This window comes from Mixophyes fleayi, chromosome 3 (genome assembly GCF_038048845.1).
Source record: "Mixophyes fleayi isolate aMixFle1 chromosome 3, aMixFle1.hap1, whole genome shotgun sequence".
Taxonomy (NCBI): Eukaryota; Metazoa; Chordata; class Amphibia; order Anura; family Limnodynastidae; genus Mixophyes; species Mixophyes fleayi.
This window is the reverse complement of record NC_134404.1, coordinates 28,440,924-28,459,948: the sequence shown is the minus strand read 5'-3', so window position 1 is coordinate 28,459,948 and position 19,025 is coordinate 28,440,924. Positions and strand designations below refer to the sequence as shown.

The 19,025-nt window shown below is 38.0% G+C and overlaps 1 protein-coding gene across 1 annotated transcript in view; it reads right to left on the bottom strand.

Moving 5' to 3' along the window:
- LOC142143428 (cytochrome P450 2K4-like) overlaps positions 1 to 19,025 on the bottom strand; it is a 72,333-nt gene that overhangs the window by 25,490 nt on the left and 27,818 nt on the right. The window contains exons 5-6 of the mRNA XM_075201268.1: positions 7,655 to 7,815; positions 4,099 to 4,275 (exon numbers count right to left, since the gene is read on the bottom strand). Coding sequence (XP_075057369.1) covers positions 4,099 to 4,275; positions 7,655 to 7,815 — 338 coding nt within the window. The remainder of the gene's footprint in view (positions 1 to 4,098; positions 4,276 to 7,654; positions 7,816 to 19,025) is intronic.

The window sequence follows — 19,025 nt, the reverse complement described above, 5'->3', positions numbered from 1 at the left end:
AATGCATTTTAATTTAAATATTTTCCATATATATATATATATATATATCTCATCACCACTTATCTATATAGCACCTCTAATTTTGCAGCGTTGTACAGATAACTCACTCACTCAAATTCACTAACACACACACACACACATAGACTAGGGTCAATTAACCTACTAGTATGTTTTTTGAGTGTGGGAGGAAACCGGATCACCTGGAGGAAACTCACGCAAACACTAGGAGAACATACAAACTCCTCACAGATATGGCCATGGGCGGGAATTGAACTCATGACCCCAGTGCTGTAAATGATGAACAGTAACTCTTCAAATCAGTTCTTAAACTGGTGTATAACTTATAACATTTAGATTCAATGCAACCATATTAATATATATATATTTTAGAACATGGCTAAAAGGGATTTATTTGATACGGGAGATGAAGATAGTGAGGTGCCCTTGACGCTGGGATGCAGGTTTAAATATTTTGATCAAAATATGAACTAATACCTCATGTTTCAGTGTTTCTGGATCCTCGAGTCGTAGTAAGTAGTGTTGGGTTTTAATAAGGCATGATTTAGTACCCAACCCCAGTTCTCTACAACATACACACATGTTCCTTCATTTATGTACCAGACTGTCATGTAGAAAACAGAGTCAAACACTTTTGAAAAATCAAAATTTATCACATCAATTGCACTACCAAAATACAGTTCGAAATTTACCTCATCAAGAAAACTAAATATTTATTTGACAAGTTTTACTGTATGAAACCAAGCTGACACCGTGCAATTAAATTATGTATGCAATATATTTCAGAAGTCTTGTAGTGTCCTTTGCAAGATTAACTCATCTTTAATTTCCCAGTCATGATTTTGTCCCCATTCTAAATGTTGGTACCACATCTGCTTTCCTCAAATCTTGTGGCACTGGACTGGTTATGTAGGGCCTGAGTCATTAAGGAGAGCAAAGCTTAAAAATGAAATAACTTTGCACCTTGGCAAAACCATGTTGCATTGGAGGGGGAGCTAAATATAAAATGTGGGGACAGATTTATAATTTGGATAGAGCATGTCCTATATCAACTTTAAATTTCAGTGTAAAAATAAAGCTGTCAAATATTTGTGCGTTACATGGAAAAACAGACAGTATTTAACTTATGTGCAAAATAATAAACTAATTTGCACCCCTTGCATTGCAACATGGTTTATACCGGAGAACATTTTCTCCTTTTTTTGCCTTACTTTCCTTAATGACTCAGGCTCGTAGTATCTAAATAAATAGTGATCTATTAATTACAAACTTTATTTCTTTTGTGCACACCTATTGATGTCATCTGGGCCAGATACTTTATCTATCTTCCTCTTGTTTAGGTGTAACTACACCTTCTACTGTGTTAATCAAGTACAGTTTATGGGAGTGGATATGTAGATATGATAGACAGATTTCTGCACAGTTCTGCAAGTACTTTCCTTCTTTATCCTTTAGTGACTCAATATTGTAAGTTTGATTTTTCATGTAGTTTATGTACCGTATATACTCGTGTATAAGCCGAGTTTTTCAGCATACTTTTGTATGCTGAAAAAGGGCACTCGGCTTATACTTGGGTGAACTTACCTGGTGTCCGGTCCCTCGGCTGTCAACTTCTGCATATGCGTTCCAACAACAGGAAGTTCGGCATTTGGAACGCAAACTTGCGTTCCAAATGCTGAACTTCCTGTTGTTGGAACGCATATGCGTTCCACTGCCGGGTAAGTGAAAAATCTCTCTCTCTCTCTCTCTTTGTTTGTTTTTTTTAATTTACAGTGCAATTACATAATGAACAAACAATACAGCCACCATGTTCATACATTTATATCCCTACCCCTTTATTTAGGTTAGGTTGTACCCAATGATTTTATAATCATTTATGAATGTTCCTTGTCATCTAGCTAAAAATGATTTCATAGATTGAACCTATCATTTTTATTTAGGTTTTTAAATTAGCGCTCTTTTCCACCCTAGGCTTATACTCGGGTCAATAAGTTTTCCCAGTTTTATGTAGTAAAATTAGGTGCCTCGGCTTATATTCGGGTCGACTTATACTCGAGTATATACGGTACTTGGAATCATTTCATTTTTCAGCTATAGTCTTTGCTAACCTGATTTCATTTTTATATATTTTGTTACAGTCTTTGCATTTCCATAAATAATTCAATCCTTTCTAGATTGAAAAATATACTTGCTTTCTTATTTAACCACATTTGTTGCTTTTTATTCTTAGAAATATTGTTGTCATATGATACTGCATAAACATGCAACAAAATTTATTTAAAATATATTTTTTAAAAATGTCCCCTTTGTAGACTGGGAAGCCCAAAATAAAGCACATTAGTTTTGTAAGGAAGCTGCTAAAATTATTTTGAAACTCCAGTAAAATGTCACAATATTCTGATCACTACTCCCTCGTCTGTATATTAGGTATAATATATTTTCTATTAGATAGTAACTAGTCCAGGAGAAAGTCCCCTCTAGTTGGTTCTTCTGCCACTGGCAAAAATATAGTTATAACATAGTTGTGTATTAAACCTATATGAGAAGATCAACAATCCTCTAACACATCACATTTCACATTAAATGCCTTAAAAATATAAAGATTGATTTTCCGTGTTTATATTTGTATTTGTGTGATATACAATTCTATGCCAAGAAACTTGTGTGCTACCTTCCTCAGCTATGTCACTAAACAGTGTATACTATGTGGCTTTCTAAGAAAAATTTAAATCACTGCTTTCTCCTTCAATTGTATTCACATTTACCTTACTTATAACTACAACTTATTTTTTCCTTCTTATGAAGAATTTTCAATATAAATAGGTGGTGACCATGGAGCCCAAGGTTTCAGCAGCAAGGAAAGTGCAGCAACGTCTGCTGACCACACGTTGTGAAATGATGCATGGAAGGGGGTCAGTGATGAGTTTCACTTAGGATTTTGGGGGAATAAGCCTGCATTTTAATGATTAATGTTTCATCAGCCCCCCGATTATATATAGATTGCTGCTAGGTTATTCAGAGAGTTGAAACACTCACATGTGTACTAAAGAAACAAAGTTTACAAAGGCTTGAAGGACAGAACTTATCCATTTTTGCAGATGTGATATATGTTGGGGCATTGCTGGTATGTATGGGGGTCACTTCTAGAGTAATTTGTGAGCTTAGAAGACAACATTAAAAGGAGATCAATGCAATTGAAGAAAACCATTGTAATGTTATTTTAAGAGTTTTTTTAAACATATTATATTATAATTAATTCAAGAAACTAATACAAACAAAAAAGCATTGATATAAAATGTAAATACTATTTCAGTCACGACAAATCAGTAGAATCCTAAGATTCAACAGACAGCTGTGTTACATGTTTATACCCCACAGCCATGCCCCATAATTACCTTCTACATAAAAATGAACACTTACCTCACTGCTCTGAAACAACAGGACCTATAGCACCCATGTGTCAGAGAGTAATCTCAAAAGCATTTGTAAACAGATTGTCTAAGGATGCAATTATATATGAGCCTGACATTTTTGTTGTACTACAGTTTTGTGAAAAAGACAATATTTATACCGGTGGTAACCGTTTCAACGATTACGATAACACAGACACAGGACATCTACATTAAAAAAGCGATTGAATGAAAAAAACGACAGCTAGAATGACAGACTTACCTGAAAAACGACTGTGCAGAAGGATGACAGCACATCCTTCCGAGTGCCCAGGTCTCCAGCACCACTGTTTGATGTCATTGCGCCCTTCATGCCTTTCAATTTAAAACGGCAGTGTCGGGACCCCGCAGTGACACTGTTTAAACGGGGTCCGACATTGCTGTTTTAAATTGAAAGGCATGAAGGGCGCACTGACGTCACACAGTGGTGCCGGAGACCTGAACAGTGGAAAGGAGCTGCTGTCATCCTTCTGCTGGCATTGGAGAGCTGCACAGTTGTTTTTCAGGTAAGACTGTCATTCTAGCTGTCATTTTTTCACGTTTTTTTATTGTATTTGGGGACTGAAATGGGGGCACTAATGCTTTTACATACATTTATTCTTATGGGTAACAAATACGATGTAATTTATACCTCTTGCTGCTTAGCCAGGAATACATCAATCAGATTCCTCTGGTCATTTACATCCAGTTCTTCCTTCTGTTTGGTAAATGTCGACCTTATAAAGCTGTGAAACTTCTCAGCGTTTTCAAAAATCTTTTTGTGACCACCTGGCAGCCAGTCTACCACAGACGGGAAACTATTGTACAGCTTCAAAAGAAAAATGTAATTGTAAACAAATCTGACAATTAGATTGAATGTTTACATCATTTTCATGTCATATATAGTCTAACATTGTGATATACTATAAAACAAAAAATAGCTGATGTTGAAATGAAAAATAGGGAATTTTGAAAGTATTATAATGAGGAAAAGAAGGGTTATGTTTAAAACAATATGGATTATAAAAACAAAAAATGATGCATGGACGGGGGGTAGCACAGTGGCTAAGTGGTTAGCACTTCCTCTGGGTGCTCCGGTTTCCTCCCACACTCCAAAACATACAATTGGCTGCCAACAAATTGACCCTGGTCTGCGTGTCTGTCTGTGTGGGTGTGTATGTTAGGGAATTTAGACTGTAAGCACCAATGGGGCTGATGTGAGTGAGTTCTCTCTACAGTACTGCGGAATCAGTGGCGCTGTATAAATAAATGGTGATGATGATGATTGCAAGGGAGTGAATAAAAGTTTTGGTAGCTCCCGAGGTAAGAAAGTTCCAAATGTTGGATATATTAGAGGTGAAAGTGCATTATTTGGAGAGAGACTGAATGTGAGTAGTGAAGGAGAGGGAGGAGTCAAAGATGAATGGTAGGTAGCAGACTTGAGAGATAAAGGAGATGATAGTGTTATTAACAGAAAAAGAGAGGGAGTGAAGGAACCTGGAGCAGGGAAAGATGATGGTTTCAGTCTTAGGAATAATGAGTTTCAGAAAGATCTGGGACATCTAACATGAGATTGCCAAGAAACAGCAGGAGGCATGAGAGAGGAGGAAACGGGAAAGGTCAGTGGAGGATAGATTTGGGTGTCATCAGCATACAGGAAGTACTAGAGGCCAAAGTAGATGAAGAGAGAAAAGGTGTAAAGAGAAAAGTGCAGGACGCCAAGAACGGCTCCTTGAGGAATTCGACAGGTAAGGTATAAGGGTGGGGGGGGGGGGGGGGTGGAGTTAGATTTGGAGGAAAATTAAGCGTTTAAGTGATGTAAGAGGAAAACCAGAGGAGAGATTGGAGAGTTTTCAAATACAGGGGGTGGTTAATGGTATTAAATGTAGGAGAGGTCGAGAAAAATGAAAAGGGAAAAGGCAGGTTTTTTTTTTAAGTTTGGGATTATTATAGCATATTTGAAGAAGGGACAGTTACTGAAGGAAAGGAATAGGTTGAGAAGGATGTCAAAGTGGAAGCAGTCCTCAAGAGAACGACCAGAGGAGGTGAGAGGGGATGGGGACAAGGGGGGCAGCTCGAGGGAGGTGAAGAGGGTAGATGGGAAGTGGGTGTCAAGATAATGAAAAGGTTCACAGAGAAACAAGTCTTTGTTTAATTATAAATGACTGCATTAGGTAATCAAATGTAATGTCTCTGTGTTATGACCTATCCTGAACAACCTTTTAGATTCTACCGAAAAATATCTAATTCCATCACCTGCTATCCCTTTGACTGGATATTTACCTGTAACAGTAAACATCATCATCAACTATTTATATAGTGCCACTAATTCCGCAGCACTGTACAGAGACCTCACTTACATCAGTAGCAGCTCCAATGGAGCTTACAGTCTAAATTCCCTAACATACACACACACACACACACACAGACAGAGAGAGACAGAGAGAGAGACTAGGATGGGTCAATCTGGTAGCTGCAAATTAACCTACTAGTATGTCTTTGGAGTGTGAAAGGAAACCGGTGCACCCGGAGAAAAAAGCCACGCAAACACGGGGAGAACATTAAGGTTATAGTTAATTAACACAATTAAGGTCATGGTCAGGAATTGAACTCATGACCCCAGTGTTGTGAGGCAGAAGTGCTAACCACTAAGCCACTGTGCTGCCCCACACACACACAAAGGACATGTCTTGGAACTACACAGGGGGGCATTTCTGCCTTTAAACGAGAGCTCCCAAAACACCAGAGGTGAATTCACTACCCAGGGATAGCTGATGTTAAGCTGGCATTGAGATTACAGGTCTCTGCCAGTTGACAGTACTGGAAATCAGTCCCTATAGTACTGCCATTTGTCCTCATCACTCTCCAGGTCTTGGGCAGCTGCGTGTCTGCCAAAAGCGCAGTGACAGTGTCCTGGAACTACTACCTTATGGTAGCCTCAATGGAGAGAGTGACAGCATTCCTGGAAAAGCATTTATGGACCCCTTTCCAAGAAATTAAGTCTAATTACCAGGGGGGGTGCCGGGTACAGTGACTGTCTGTAATTATTGCTTTCAATGCAAGTGTTTGTCTACCATCTAGGCATAGCATATATGGGAAAATTCATTTATGTGCAATAAGCCAACATAATTAATACATTACGCTATACACATGAAAAAAAGACAGCACCAAAGTTCCTTTACTCTCACGACTAGAGTGAAAAGATAGTAGGTAATAGATATGAATGATTAATGCAATGGGTAAGAAAATAGATAAAAATAAAAAAAACTAACATTATAAATACAAAATAAGAATATTAAATGAGAACAATTGTGAATAAGCTTTATCTGGAGAGATGCCGTTGGACCAATTCCACCACTTTGCACCAGAATATGCTGAGGTAGGTATATGGTACAGACTATTAGTGCTGCAATTGATTCAAATGCAGTTAACAACATTTGGCGTCTCCAGTGAGTTCTCATAGTAAACCTTTTTGTTTTTATATTTATTGTTCTTATTTTATATATTTTATCTTTCTCCATTTCCTTAACCATTGACTTAATTTATACCACCTGCTAACGTTTCCCTCCCACAGCATTCTTTGCAATTTCTCATAGCAGCAAGCCAAGAATTGCTGGAACAACATTCTGCTTACTTTCTACATCATTGTGTTATTTTCAATAATAAAGGATAACTTACCTAGGTTTAATTTCCAACAAATTGCATTGCCTAATTAGAACAATTATGGTGAGTACTACAGTTTAATAGATTAATGACTTCAAATAGGACCTCTGTCTAAAAATGGAATCTTAAACATAGAAACACAATTTTGTTGCCTTTGAAGAAATAGGTTATTAAAGATTGTCACTCCATAGTTACATCTATAGCCAGTTAAAACAATTAACTTACCAGAATCAAACTGCAGCAAGAATATGTATCTGGATTTAAAGTAGGCAAATTCTGCCAGATTGCAAGTTTCAGAATTACTCCAGCAAGTGGAAGCAATTAGCATTATGATTTAATTAGGTAAAGATTTAATACTTTACTATTTGCCTTATATTAACATTTGAATTAGGCTGAATTAGTTCTAAAATTTCTGCTTACTTTTTTTAATGGGGATATGCTGTGGGTTCCAAAAATGTTTAGCTATGCCCCAGATTACTTATTACTACTACTTTCCTGTAACAAGCACAAAAAACAAATGACACCGTAATCGGAGAAAAACTTACCATAACCATAGGACTTGCAAGGAGTTTTATATTTTCATTAATTGAAGCCATCAGCCGCAGAATGGTCGGATCATCATATTCATATCTATGACTGAGTAGTATGGAGACAATTATATTGGCTACAGCAGCATTAATGATGGTCAAATTATTAAAAGATTTTCCTAAAATTGGAAAAAAGAAGTTTTCAAATTAACATACAACATCAGCAATATTCATAGAAGTCACTATATATATTTTTTATAATACAAATTAATATATATATTATATATATTGAGAATGACACAAGTGTTGGGTTTCACACAGTTTGCTGCTTCAGTGCTTTCAGACCTTCTTATCAGATGTTGCTATGGTATACTGAAGCAAAATTACAAGCACTTCATAAGTGTCAAAGACTTTTATTGACAATTGCATTAAGTTTATACAAAGAGTCAAAGTGCTAGATTTACTAACGGGCGGTTCGATAAACCCGCCGTTTTTCGGCTAGTTTGCCTGCGGTTTGACCATCGCCGGATTAACTAAAGGCAAAACCGCCGTCCAAACGGCTAGAAATTACTTTTTTCTAAACCACTCCTTTAGAAATCGCCATCCCGATTTTAACAATGAGGAACATACAAACAACCGGATTTACTATGGAGGGGTTTGGCATACCGCCGGAAAAGCGCCATTCAAACGACCAAAATAAAAGCGCTGGTTGTGAGCAGTGAGATTGCTCAAACAGCATGCTGTCAGAGCTCCGGCAGCTGTCAAAATAGTAAAGAAAAGATAAAACATTTTTTTTAAAAAAGCATGCGGTCCCCCCTCTATTCAGTCTTAACCCTAGTGCTGCAAGACTATTGCTGGTTCCGTGAAAATCACGGAAAAATTTTGCATGGGGTCCCCCCTATTTACCCAGAACCAGCACTAGGCAAACCAGCCGGGTTGGAGGCACTATAGTAGGGGGACACGCGGCAGGGGTCCCCCTGCCATAATGACTAACCAACCCCAGGCTATGCGTGCGGATGCACTCACACCTGCCTGCTGCCATTACTAAGCAAGCTATGCACTGGTGGTGCCCTGATCCCGCAGCTGAATCAACTTTAGGAGATGGTCCTGGCACTTGCTGCACGTTCTTGGGCTCCCTGAAGCCTTCTTTACAACTGCTGAACATCTCTCCTTGAAGCTCTTGATGATCCAATAAATTATTGATTTAGGTGCAATCTTACTAGCAACAATATCCTTGCCTATAAAGCCATTTTTGTACAAAGCAATGAAGACTGCACATGTTTCTTTACAGGTAACCATGGTTAACAGAGGAAGAATAAAGATTTCAAATACCACCCTCCTTTAAAAGCTTCCAGTCTGCTATTTTAACTCAATCAGCATGACAGAGTGATCTCCAGCCTAGTCCTCCTCAAAACTCTCACCTGCAATAACGAAACAATCACTGACCTGATGTCAGTTGGTCCTTTTGTGGCAGGGTTGAAATGCAGTGGAAATGTTGTTTTGAGGATAAAGAGCATTATCGTGGCAAAGAGGGACTTTTAAAATAATTGCAATTCAATTGATCACTCTTCATGACATTGTGGAGTACATGCAAATTGCCATCATAAAATCTGAGTCAGCAGATATTTTGAAAAATAACACTTGAGTCATCCTCAGGGCCATCTTTTCCATTGGGCATGATGGGCAGATGCCCGGGGGCCCCACGGGCAAGGGGGCCCCATAGGCACGGCTCTTAATGAGAATAAATAATCCTGCAAAAGAAAAAACCTGCAAAAAAAACCTACACGGGTCACTGAGCAAGTACATCTATCTATCTCTATCTCTATATATCTATATCTATATCTATATCTATATCTATATCTATATCTATCTGTATCTATCTATATCTATATCTATATCTAGGGGCCCCAGTGCACTGCTTTGCCCGGGGGCCCATAATGTTGTTAAGATGGCCCTGGTCATCCTCAAAACTTTTGGCCATTACTGTGTGTGTGTGTGTGTGTGTGTGTGTGTGTGTGTGTGTGTGTGTGTGAGAACATTTGGAGACAGGCCAATCAGTTTCAAAAGATCATAAGATAAAAAGTTTCAGGATTTGGAATAATCACAGCATTTAAAACTGTTATTTTTTTAAACATTTTTTCAAAAAGAATCAAAGACATTGAACCAATGTACTTGAATACAATTTGAAATATTTAACACTTCTATCAAATCGAAAATTTTCTCTTTACCATCAATAAAAGATTAATCAATCAATATGCTGAAAATCCAGTTATTGAATCCCATGAATAGAACAGTGGAAGTTCCATTCCTCTCTACGTATAAGCCGTCACTGTATCATTACCTTCATATCTAAGTATAAGCTTATACCATCAGCACTATGCATGAGCCATTATTGTATTGTTACCCTCATCTCTACGTATATAACCCATCATTGTATCATTATCCAGTCTTCAAGATCCACTTTTGCATTGCTCAGAATGAATAGTCTATCAATAGGACTGGGATGACTAAGGTGTCAATTTATTCTGCTGTGTTTTGGATGTAATAAAATGGAGAAGTCTGGGCAGGATAAAAAATGAAAGGGGAACTCCGCACTGATAACTGAGGGACTCATGTACAGTTGGACGTATTTGCGCCCTGACTATGCGCAGGAAAACATGCACGTATAAAATACACATTTCTGTGCATATTTTCAATCGGACACATGTCAAGAACTGTCCAGCTGTACATCACTAGCATGAACCACCTGTACATCAGGATTAACAACTGTGTAAACTTACACCCTATGATAGCATAGAAATGTGGCTTTATATTATATGTAGTCAAAGTGAAAGTCACATTATCCAATTTGTACACAATGTAATAATGTAATGAAGTGTCATATACAAAAAAAAGAGAACAGTCTCTGAACAGTTATTAATTAATGAAAATATTACCTTTACCCTATACAATGTAATCAAATACAAAACACAAATACAAGCTAAATTCGATTAAATACAAACTTATGTTGTTTTTCCCTTTAAAAAATGTATGGGAATCTTCTTGCTTGCAAAGGTCCACATGGAAATATGAATTAACTAATGTGAATATATTATTAAAGAACCACCCAATCGCACCAGGATAATCCTTAATACTCCAGATGGAGGGATATATTATCATATTAAATAAATATCCTGCTTCATATAGTATCCAACACCTGGAGGTAGGTGCTCCCACACAAAATACAAAATCTGAGAGAGAACCTGAAAAACACCTTATGTGTCATGGGGCACTCATAGGATAATGGAATTATATTAAAACATATCAAAATTTTATTAATTTCAATTAAAAATTATATCGCTTAATGGCAAATTAGAAGTAGTGAAATATTAAAAACAAGTATATGACAAAATGAACCAGAAATGAGTAACTGATAAAACTGATAGATAATCTATCGGAACGCGCTGTTTCTCCACTAGATAATTTATATAGTTCATATACTGGATGCTAAATGAGATAGAGAGCTGTCATAGGCTCTCTACCTAGATGCACATGCTGGATACTAAATAAAATGAAGGTAGTCTACCCAAGTGTACCAGAAGTACCATCATAAAGGGTTAAAGAGGACAACTAATAGATGCAACATAGTCTATGACATTCATTCGATGTTTTGAATCCATAAGGACTTAGGGATATGAAGAAAAAATTGGTATCAAATTTATAGAATGCACATTATGAACGTGCACAGTGAAAATGATCAGAAAACTACTAAAGGGGAAAAGGCCCAAAGTGAATACTGTGAAGCAAAAATAAAAATAAATAAATAAAATTTGAACAGTTGTAGAAAATATCATAAAGGAGTAAGTGAAAGAAATCCTGTACTTAAATTGAGTGTACCATGAAATTGGTATATGCATATAGTGAAGAAGGGACCAAACAATATAGTCCACATATGCTTACATAAAGTAGCAGTGCTAAATATCAAAGTAAGAAATGTAATAATGAGGGACCAAAACAAATTGTCCATCATTAACAGTGCAGTGCTAAAATCCAGAAGGATTATTAGAGTCCTAGAGAAACAAAAAATGCTGAAATCAGTAATGTGCATTATAATCCTGTATGTGAATGGATATTTACAGAAATACCAAATAATTATCATGGTCGTTCAAACCCTTAGGAGCAAGACTATTTATCAGGAAGATTTTTTTCGCTTCCCTTTTAAGGAGTTCCAAATTAAGGTCCCCCCCTCTCAGGCCCATGTGTACTCGTTCCATAGCAAAAGCCTGAAGTCCTGTCGGTTTACCCTCATGACATTTAATAAAGTGCCTCGCTACAGTGGTGATTTGTTTAAGATTGTGCATATCCTTCTCCGCCCTTCTGATATTACCAATATGCTCTAGCACCCTCTTTTTCAGGGTCATTCCAATATACTGCAGATCGCACAGACAGGTAAGGCAATAGATCACGTTGGGAGAATCACAGTTCAGAAACTCATTTACCTTCCTGTCACTCACCGGAGTGTGAGTGCCTCCACTCTGGTACGTGGTTCTCCATCTTTCCCGCTCACACCTGTGTTGAACCGCGGCCGTCCGCCATCCTGTCGCACTGCGCATGCGCAGGTCCCTTTAACAACTACACCTGACCCCTGACCACTAATGTGATTGATGGATCAATCACCCCTCCCTACTTAAGGCACTTGCAGCCTTAGGTAGTTGCCTGATCTTGAAGTCTCACTCCCAGTGAACTTCTATAGGTGTGTGCAGTTTCCAAAACTGCTTCCAGCTCTACTCCTGTGTGCAGTTTCCAAAATTGCTTCCAGCTCTACTCCTGTGTGCAGTTTCCAACCTGCTTCCAGCTCTACTCCTGTGTGCAGTTTCCAACCTGCTTCCAGCTCTACTCCTGTGTGCAGTTTCCAACCTGCTTCCAGCTCTACTCGTGTGTACAGTTTCCAAACTGCTTCCAGCTATACTCGTGCTTCAGCTTCCACCCTGCTCCCTGCTCAACTCAGCGGCGGCTCCCATACCGCTACAACGCTTCACTTCTCAGCTGATTCCGGATCTACACAACTGGGTATGCTCTACTGACTATTGACTATTGCCTATTGCTCGCATACCAGTTGTATCCATTGTTGTTTGCTGCACAGGGTACAAGTACCCATATAGACTGTGTTACTGCATTGCTTCATTTAGGACAAGCTTTCACTCAAGCTACGATATCTCCTCACACTACTACTTAGCGTATTGTGCATATCTGCTGTGACCAGCTTCCCCTCACTGCAAGGCATCTACTCCATACAGACTATTCATTGCGCCTTCCATGTCTGCCTCACAAGACATTGCTCTACTCGCGCTGTTTCCATACAGCCACAGTTTGCCTTTCAACTTCATTCTCCTGCACCTGGACAAGTCCTCATTCCTTCTCACAGCAGTGGTACAACTTGTTGCACGCAGACCACTGACTTCCCTTCTACCTACCCGCACCTGGACAAGTCCTTCTATCACAGCGGTGGTACAACTTGCTATACGCAGACCACTGACTTTCCTATTACCTACCTACACCTGGACCAGACTTCTCACCATAGCGGTGGTACAACTTGCTGAACGCAGACCACCGACTACCCTGCTACCTACCTGCACCAGTACTATTCTTCCCATCACAACAGTAGTACAACTTGCTGTACGCAGACCACTGACTCCTCCTCTACCATCACCTATCCACGTCCACTCCTCGTGTCTACATTATCTTCAGTTTCCAGTTTACAGCTCCAAGTCGCTGACTTTTCCTCCAACCATAGCTGCAAGTCGCTGACTTCCTCAGACTATCTCTACTCTCCTGCTGTTGTGTAGCTGCAATCATTCACCTGCCTGCTTTGAGGTGCGTGCCATAACCCCGCCTCTCTAGCAGAGTTCCATCTGGTGAAACTCGGGTAGCAACTCCTAGTGCATGTGACACTTCCATATCTTATGATAGCGGTCTTTATATGTCTTAGTTTGAACCATATACTGGCAAGCCTGACACCTGCCACATTTGTAGAATCCAATAGGTCTGATACTGTTTCTCGCTTTCAATGAGGGCAATGTACTATGCACCAGACAGACTCTCAAATTTTTTGAACGACGCCACGTTATAGATATCCTATCTTGTAAAATCTTTTCTTAGTCATCATCAGACTTGAGAATTCCCCAATGTTTTTGGAAGATTTTTTCAATCTGCTTCCATTCCGAACAAAAGGAACCAACAAGACGAACTTTTGAGTCCTGAGATTTATGTTTAGTGGATGTGTAGATAAGATCTTCCCTTTCTCTTTTGCTAACCGAGGTCTCTGCCTTGCGAATAACGTGTAGCCCCTAGAGACGAGTCTACTCTTCAACTCTGTCGCTCTCTTATTGAAAGTATGTGTTTCAGAGCAGTTGCGCTTCATTCTCAAGAGTTCCCCTTTGGGGATACCCCTAATAACTGCCGGGTAGTGGGAACTGGAAGAGTGGAGAAGGCTATTAGTAGCGGTATGTTTTCTATAAATATCCGTACTGAGATGTCCATCTGATGTTCTGCTAATAATTAAATCTAAGAAATTGATGTGATCCTGATGTATTTCGAATGTCAATTTCAGATTTAAGTCATTATTATTTAGGGTTCTGGCAAATTCTAAAAATAAATTCTCTTCGCCATCCCATAAAACCAGATCATCGATGTATCTTAGCCATAAAACAATATGGCTAGTGTATAAATGGTTGTCCTCAATAAAGACCTTCTCCCTCTCCTTCTCCCTCTCCCACCAACCAAGAAAGAGGTTTGCGTATGTCGGTGCACACGCACTGCCCATGGCAGTACCTCTTACTTGGAGATAAAATTTCTCCTCAAAAATGAAATAATTGCAAGTGAGAAAAAAATCCAATAAATTTAAAATGAAGTCATTCAAACCATCCACGGATCTTATATCCATAAAATATTTGGTTGCTTGTAAGCCTTGTTCATGAATTATATTGGAATATAAAGATTCCACGTCCAGTGAAGCCAATTTAGTTGTCTCATTGATATTGATGTTATTAATCTTAGTCAGTACATCAGAAGTTTCCCTTACATAAGATGCAAGACTTAATACAAATTCCCGCAGTTGCGCATTTATAAATTTACTGGCATTCTCTGTTAAATTATTAATGCCAGAGACAATAGGCCTCCCGGGAGGATTCGTTTCATTCTTATGCACTTTTGGGAGAATGTAAAAAGTGGCCACTTTGGGGTGGCGTACCGTAAGAAAATCAAAGTCTGTATGTGTGATAATTCCTCTTATATATGCATCCTGGATCAATTTATCATATTTTGACTGGAAGTTGGCTGTAGGATTGAAAATTAATCGTTTATAACAGCTATTGTCACTAAGCTGACGATACACTTCCTTCAAATATTGTGATCTAGGCCATAGAACAATGTTTGTGCCCTTATCAGATGGCTTTATCGCCACATTGTCCCATTCCTCTATTTCCTTAAGTGCTTTCCACTCACCCTTTGTAAGATTATGCTTACTTTTCAATCTATGTTGTCCATTGTGGTACAATCGATCCAAATCTTTGGATACAAGATCCTTGTATGTTTTAACTTGCGGACAAATATTAAAATCAGGTGTAAACACCGATTTATTTTTGTTTTTTGGAGGTAAGATTTCCTCTCTTGGATCTTTATCTACAAGGGATAACATAGTGTCTGCTGTATCAAGTTCCTCCAAAATCTGGAGTGCTAGTAATTCCTCGGCTGAATCAAGTTTTAACTGTTCCGGATTATGATATAAATCTACAGAAGTAGTCTGTTCTCTTGTTTTAACATTAAAGGATTTTTTTAGAAGTAATTTTCTAGAGAAAAGGGTAAGATCTTTCTCCCACTCAAACCTATTAAAGTTCCTTGAGGGTGAAAAAGATAGACCCTTCTCTAAAAGGGATCTCTGATCTGAAGTGATATCAATATCTGTGAGGTTAATGATTCTCATGTCCTTTAATAACGTGGTTTCTGGTTGTATCTCCTGGGAGGTAATTGTTGTATGGGAAGATCTTGTTCCTCCAGGGCTTTCCATTTTTTTGGTCTGGTATCCCTTCCCCCCCCCCCTCCATAATGGCCTGTGCCTGCAATTCCTCCTCCTTCCCGACGTCTCGGGTTTAGGTCTAAAAAATCACGAATGGAGGTTTGATTGTCCTTAGTAAGAGGAGACTGATTAGGGGTTTCATTGTCTGATGACTCCATTTCAGAAGTACTGTACCCTGATGTAACCTTTTTAGTTTTTATAGTGTCCCATCTGAATACTCTATTGTTATGATAATCACCTTTGTCTCTAGCAAATTTATGACGTTTTTTATCCACAATCATTTTTTCAAAATCGTCAAGATCGGACTTAAATTTATCATACGCTTTCTGGAAGTGTTCCATTTTCTCATATCATTTGAGTTTATCCCCCAGAGAGGTAATCTCTATTGAATAAGATTGTAATAGTGAATTATCATGCTCCATGAGTATACTGATCAAATCATTCGAGCATCTAGTTAAAGTTTCCTCCCATTTCTTTTTGAGTCCCTCATTAAAGAGTTCAAAAGCTGGGTAAATCTTTGGCTTAAAACCTCTTGGTATCATTTGTTGTTTAATATAATTGCTAAACATAGTTCTGTTCCAAAACACCTTTGTTTGTTTATACATGAGATTTTTTAATTCATTAAGTAATGAAGTCCATTCTTCTGCTGAACCATTACTATTCAGTGTACTACAATAAAACTTGTTGTCTGCATTTTCTTGCCATTTTTCTTGTCTCTTTAAAAGGTCATTACTGACACTAAAGGACGCCATAGGTCTGAGAAAAGTATATATTCAAAAATTCCCTTTATAAGGTAAATAAATCCTGTGCTGAAAGATACACCAGGAGTAAAAGAAACTCCAAATACAACTGATTATTAAAGAACCAATAATCGCACCAGGATAATCCTTAATACTCCAGATGGAGGGATATAATATCATATTAAATAAATATCCTGCTTCATATAGTATTCAACACCTGGAGGTAGGTGCTCCCACACAAAATACAAAATCTGAGAGAGAACCTGAAAAACACCTTATGTGTCATAGGGCACTCATAGGATAATGGAATTATATTAAAACATATCAAAATTTTATTAATTTCAATTAAAAATGATATCGCTTAATGGCAAATTAGAAGTAGTGAAATATTAAAAACAAGTATATGACAAAATGAACCAGAAATGAGTAACTGATAAAACTGATAAACTATATTGCTCATGGTATCATAATCACCATCATTCATATAGCTTATCTTTGCCTTACAGATTACCACTGTCATGCGTTACATATATGGTTAGTTAAAAATTAACCGAACGGATTCAGTGTGCCATATGATTTCTCTGATTCCGGATTATATCTTCCGACAGTTTGATATATATATTTTTTGTACCGCTTACTATTTGTTATCCTGTGTTTTTTTTTTATTTTAGACTCACCTTCTTTATGATCTAATTCTTTGGATAGGTCTGTTTTTTAAAGAGCGTCCAGTGTTGTCTTGGTATCCGCATGACGTATTATGGTAGGCGGACCCTTGATGCCGAGATCAACACTTGCTTAAGTTGCCATAGTAACTGCCCTTGGTGATGTACACCAGGGGGCGGTCTTGTCATTATAAATAGCCTATCGGAACGCCGGGTCGGGTTGCCTTGATAAAGCTTAGCAGAGTGAAACGCGCGTCGGCGTTACACGCGCTGTTTATCCTCTGTTTATACTATCCTATATATACACTTATGATTTTTGGATGCTCTAGGGATTCATAATAGCTAATACTCGCTGTCTCCTATATTGGTTATCTACACAGAAGTAGATTCCTCTAGCATACTATACCAACATAATAGCTGCCTTTGTATGGAGCTCATTATGGTCTCCTTCTGAAAGATCAGCAGCTTTATATTCTCATTAGACCATATTCTGAGAATTTAATAAATCATATATTCATCCTATATGAGAGTGTTTTGAGGATCTAATAAGTCATGTATCCATCTTATATGTGAATATTGTGGAATGAAATGCATCTATACAGCAGGGGCACTAGATTTAACTACATAATATAACAGCAATTTTTGCTGAGGGTTTCTCTCCTCTCTGCATAGACTTAATCTATTGATACAGTTTAACTTGGGAGAGATATGCCCCTCTATATGTAGCTATTAGTACATCTTTAGTCCTATTTCACTTCTGGTACACTTGGGTAGACTACCTTCATTTCATTTAGTATCCAGCGTGTGCATCTAGGTAGAGAGCCTATGACAGCTCTCTATCTCATTTAGCATCCAGTATATGAACTATATAAATTATCTAGTGGAGAAACAGCGCGTTCCGATGGTTTATCTATCAGTTTTATCAGTTACTCATTTCTGGTTCATTTTGTCATATACTTGTTTTTAATATTTCACTACTTCTAATTTGCCATTAAGCAATATAATTTTTAATTGAAATTAATAAAATTTTGATATGTTTTAATATAATTCCATATTCCTATGAGTGCCCCATGACACATAAGGTGTTTTTCAGGTTCTCTCTCAGATAATGTGAATATATGTCTGCGACTAATGAATGAAGTAGCATCAGCGGACAGGTCAATATGCAATCATCTAATTAGAAGTGGCTATCTAGTGGTATGAATCGTCTTCATCAATGGCACGTATTTATACCAGTCATCAGGTACTCCCATACAGCTCCTGAGAGGCACACATGCATCTCCGTGCAGTTCAGCCTCAATTGCAATTTTGCAAATGTGCCCTTACTGTACTTAGCAAGCATTTACTCGTCCCTCTAGTCTAGAGATGCTCACTGACCCCCGTGTTTTGGTTTTGGATCTGGATTACCTTTGTGTTTTGGTTTTGTTTTGGCAAAACCGCCCTTGCGTGTTTTGGTTTTGGTTTTGTTTTTGTTTTGAAATTGGTTAAATAATTAAATTTTTTTGGCCTAAAATAACATAATTTAGTGCTCCACCTGTTTCCTGGATAAGTGAGGTAATTCTACAGCTAATAAATGTCAACGAGCGCTGACCCCCCCCCTAGGATATTTGCTTTTATCAGACACACACCAATCCAGTGTGGGAGCCAATGGTCCAAAAAGAGCTATTGAAATCCATAGCAAAAAAGGCAGTTGGGTGTCTATCTGTAAATTACACCCTACACTTATAGTTAAATAGAAAAAAAAAACAGCCTGCAAAGACTGGACGATCAATAGAAATGGTCAAAGCATCTTTTCTGTTTGGCTTTAGATTACACCCAAACCTTATTAGTGCAAATTAGGAAAAATACAGTTTAATCCTTGGTAGGCTGTCCTTAATTCTACAACTACACACACCAATCCAGGGTGGCAGCCATGGGTCTAAAAGGAGCTATTG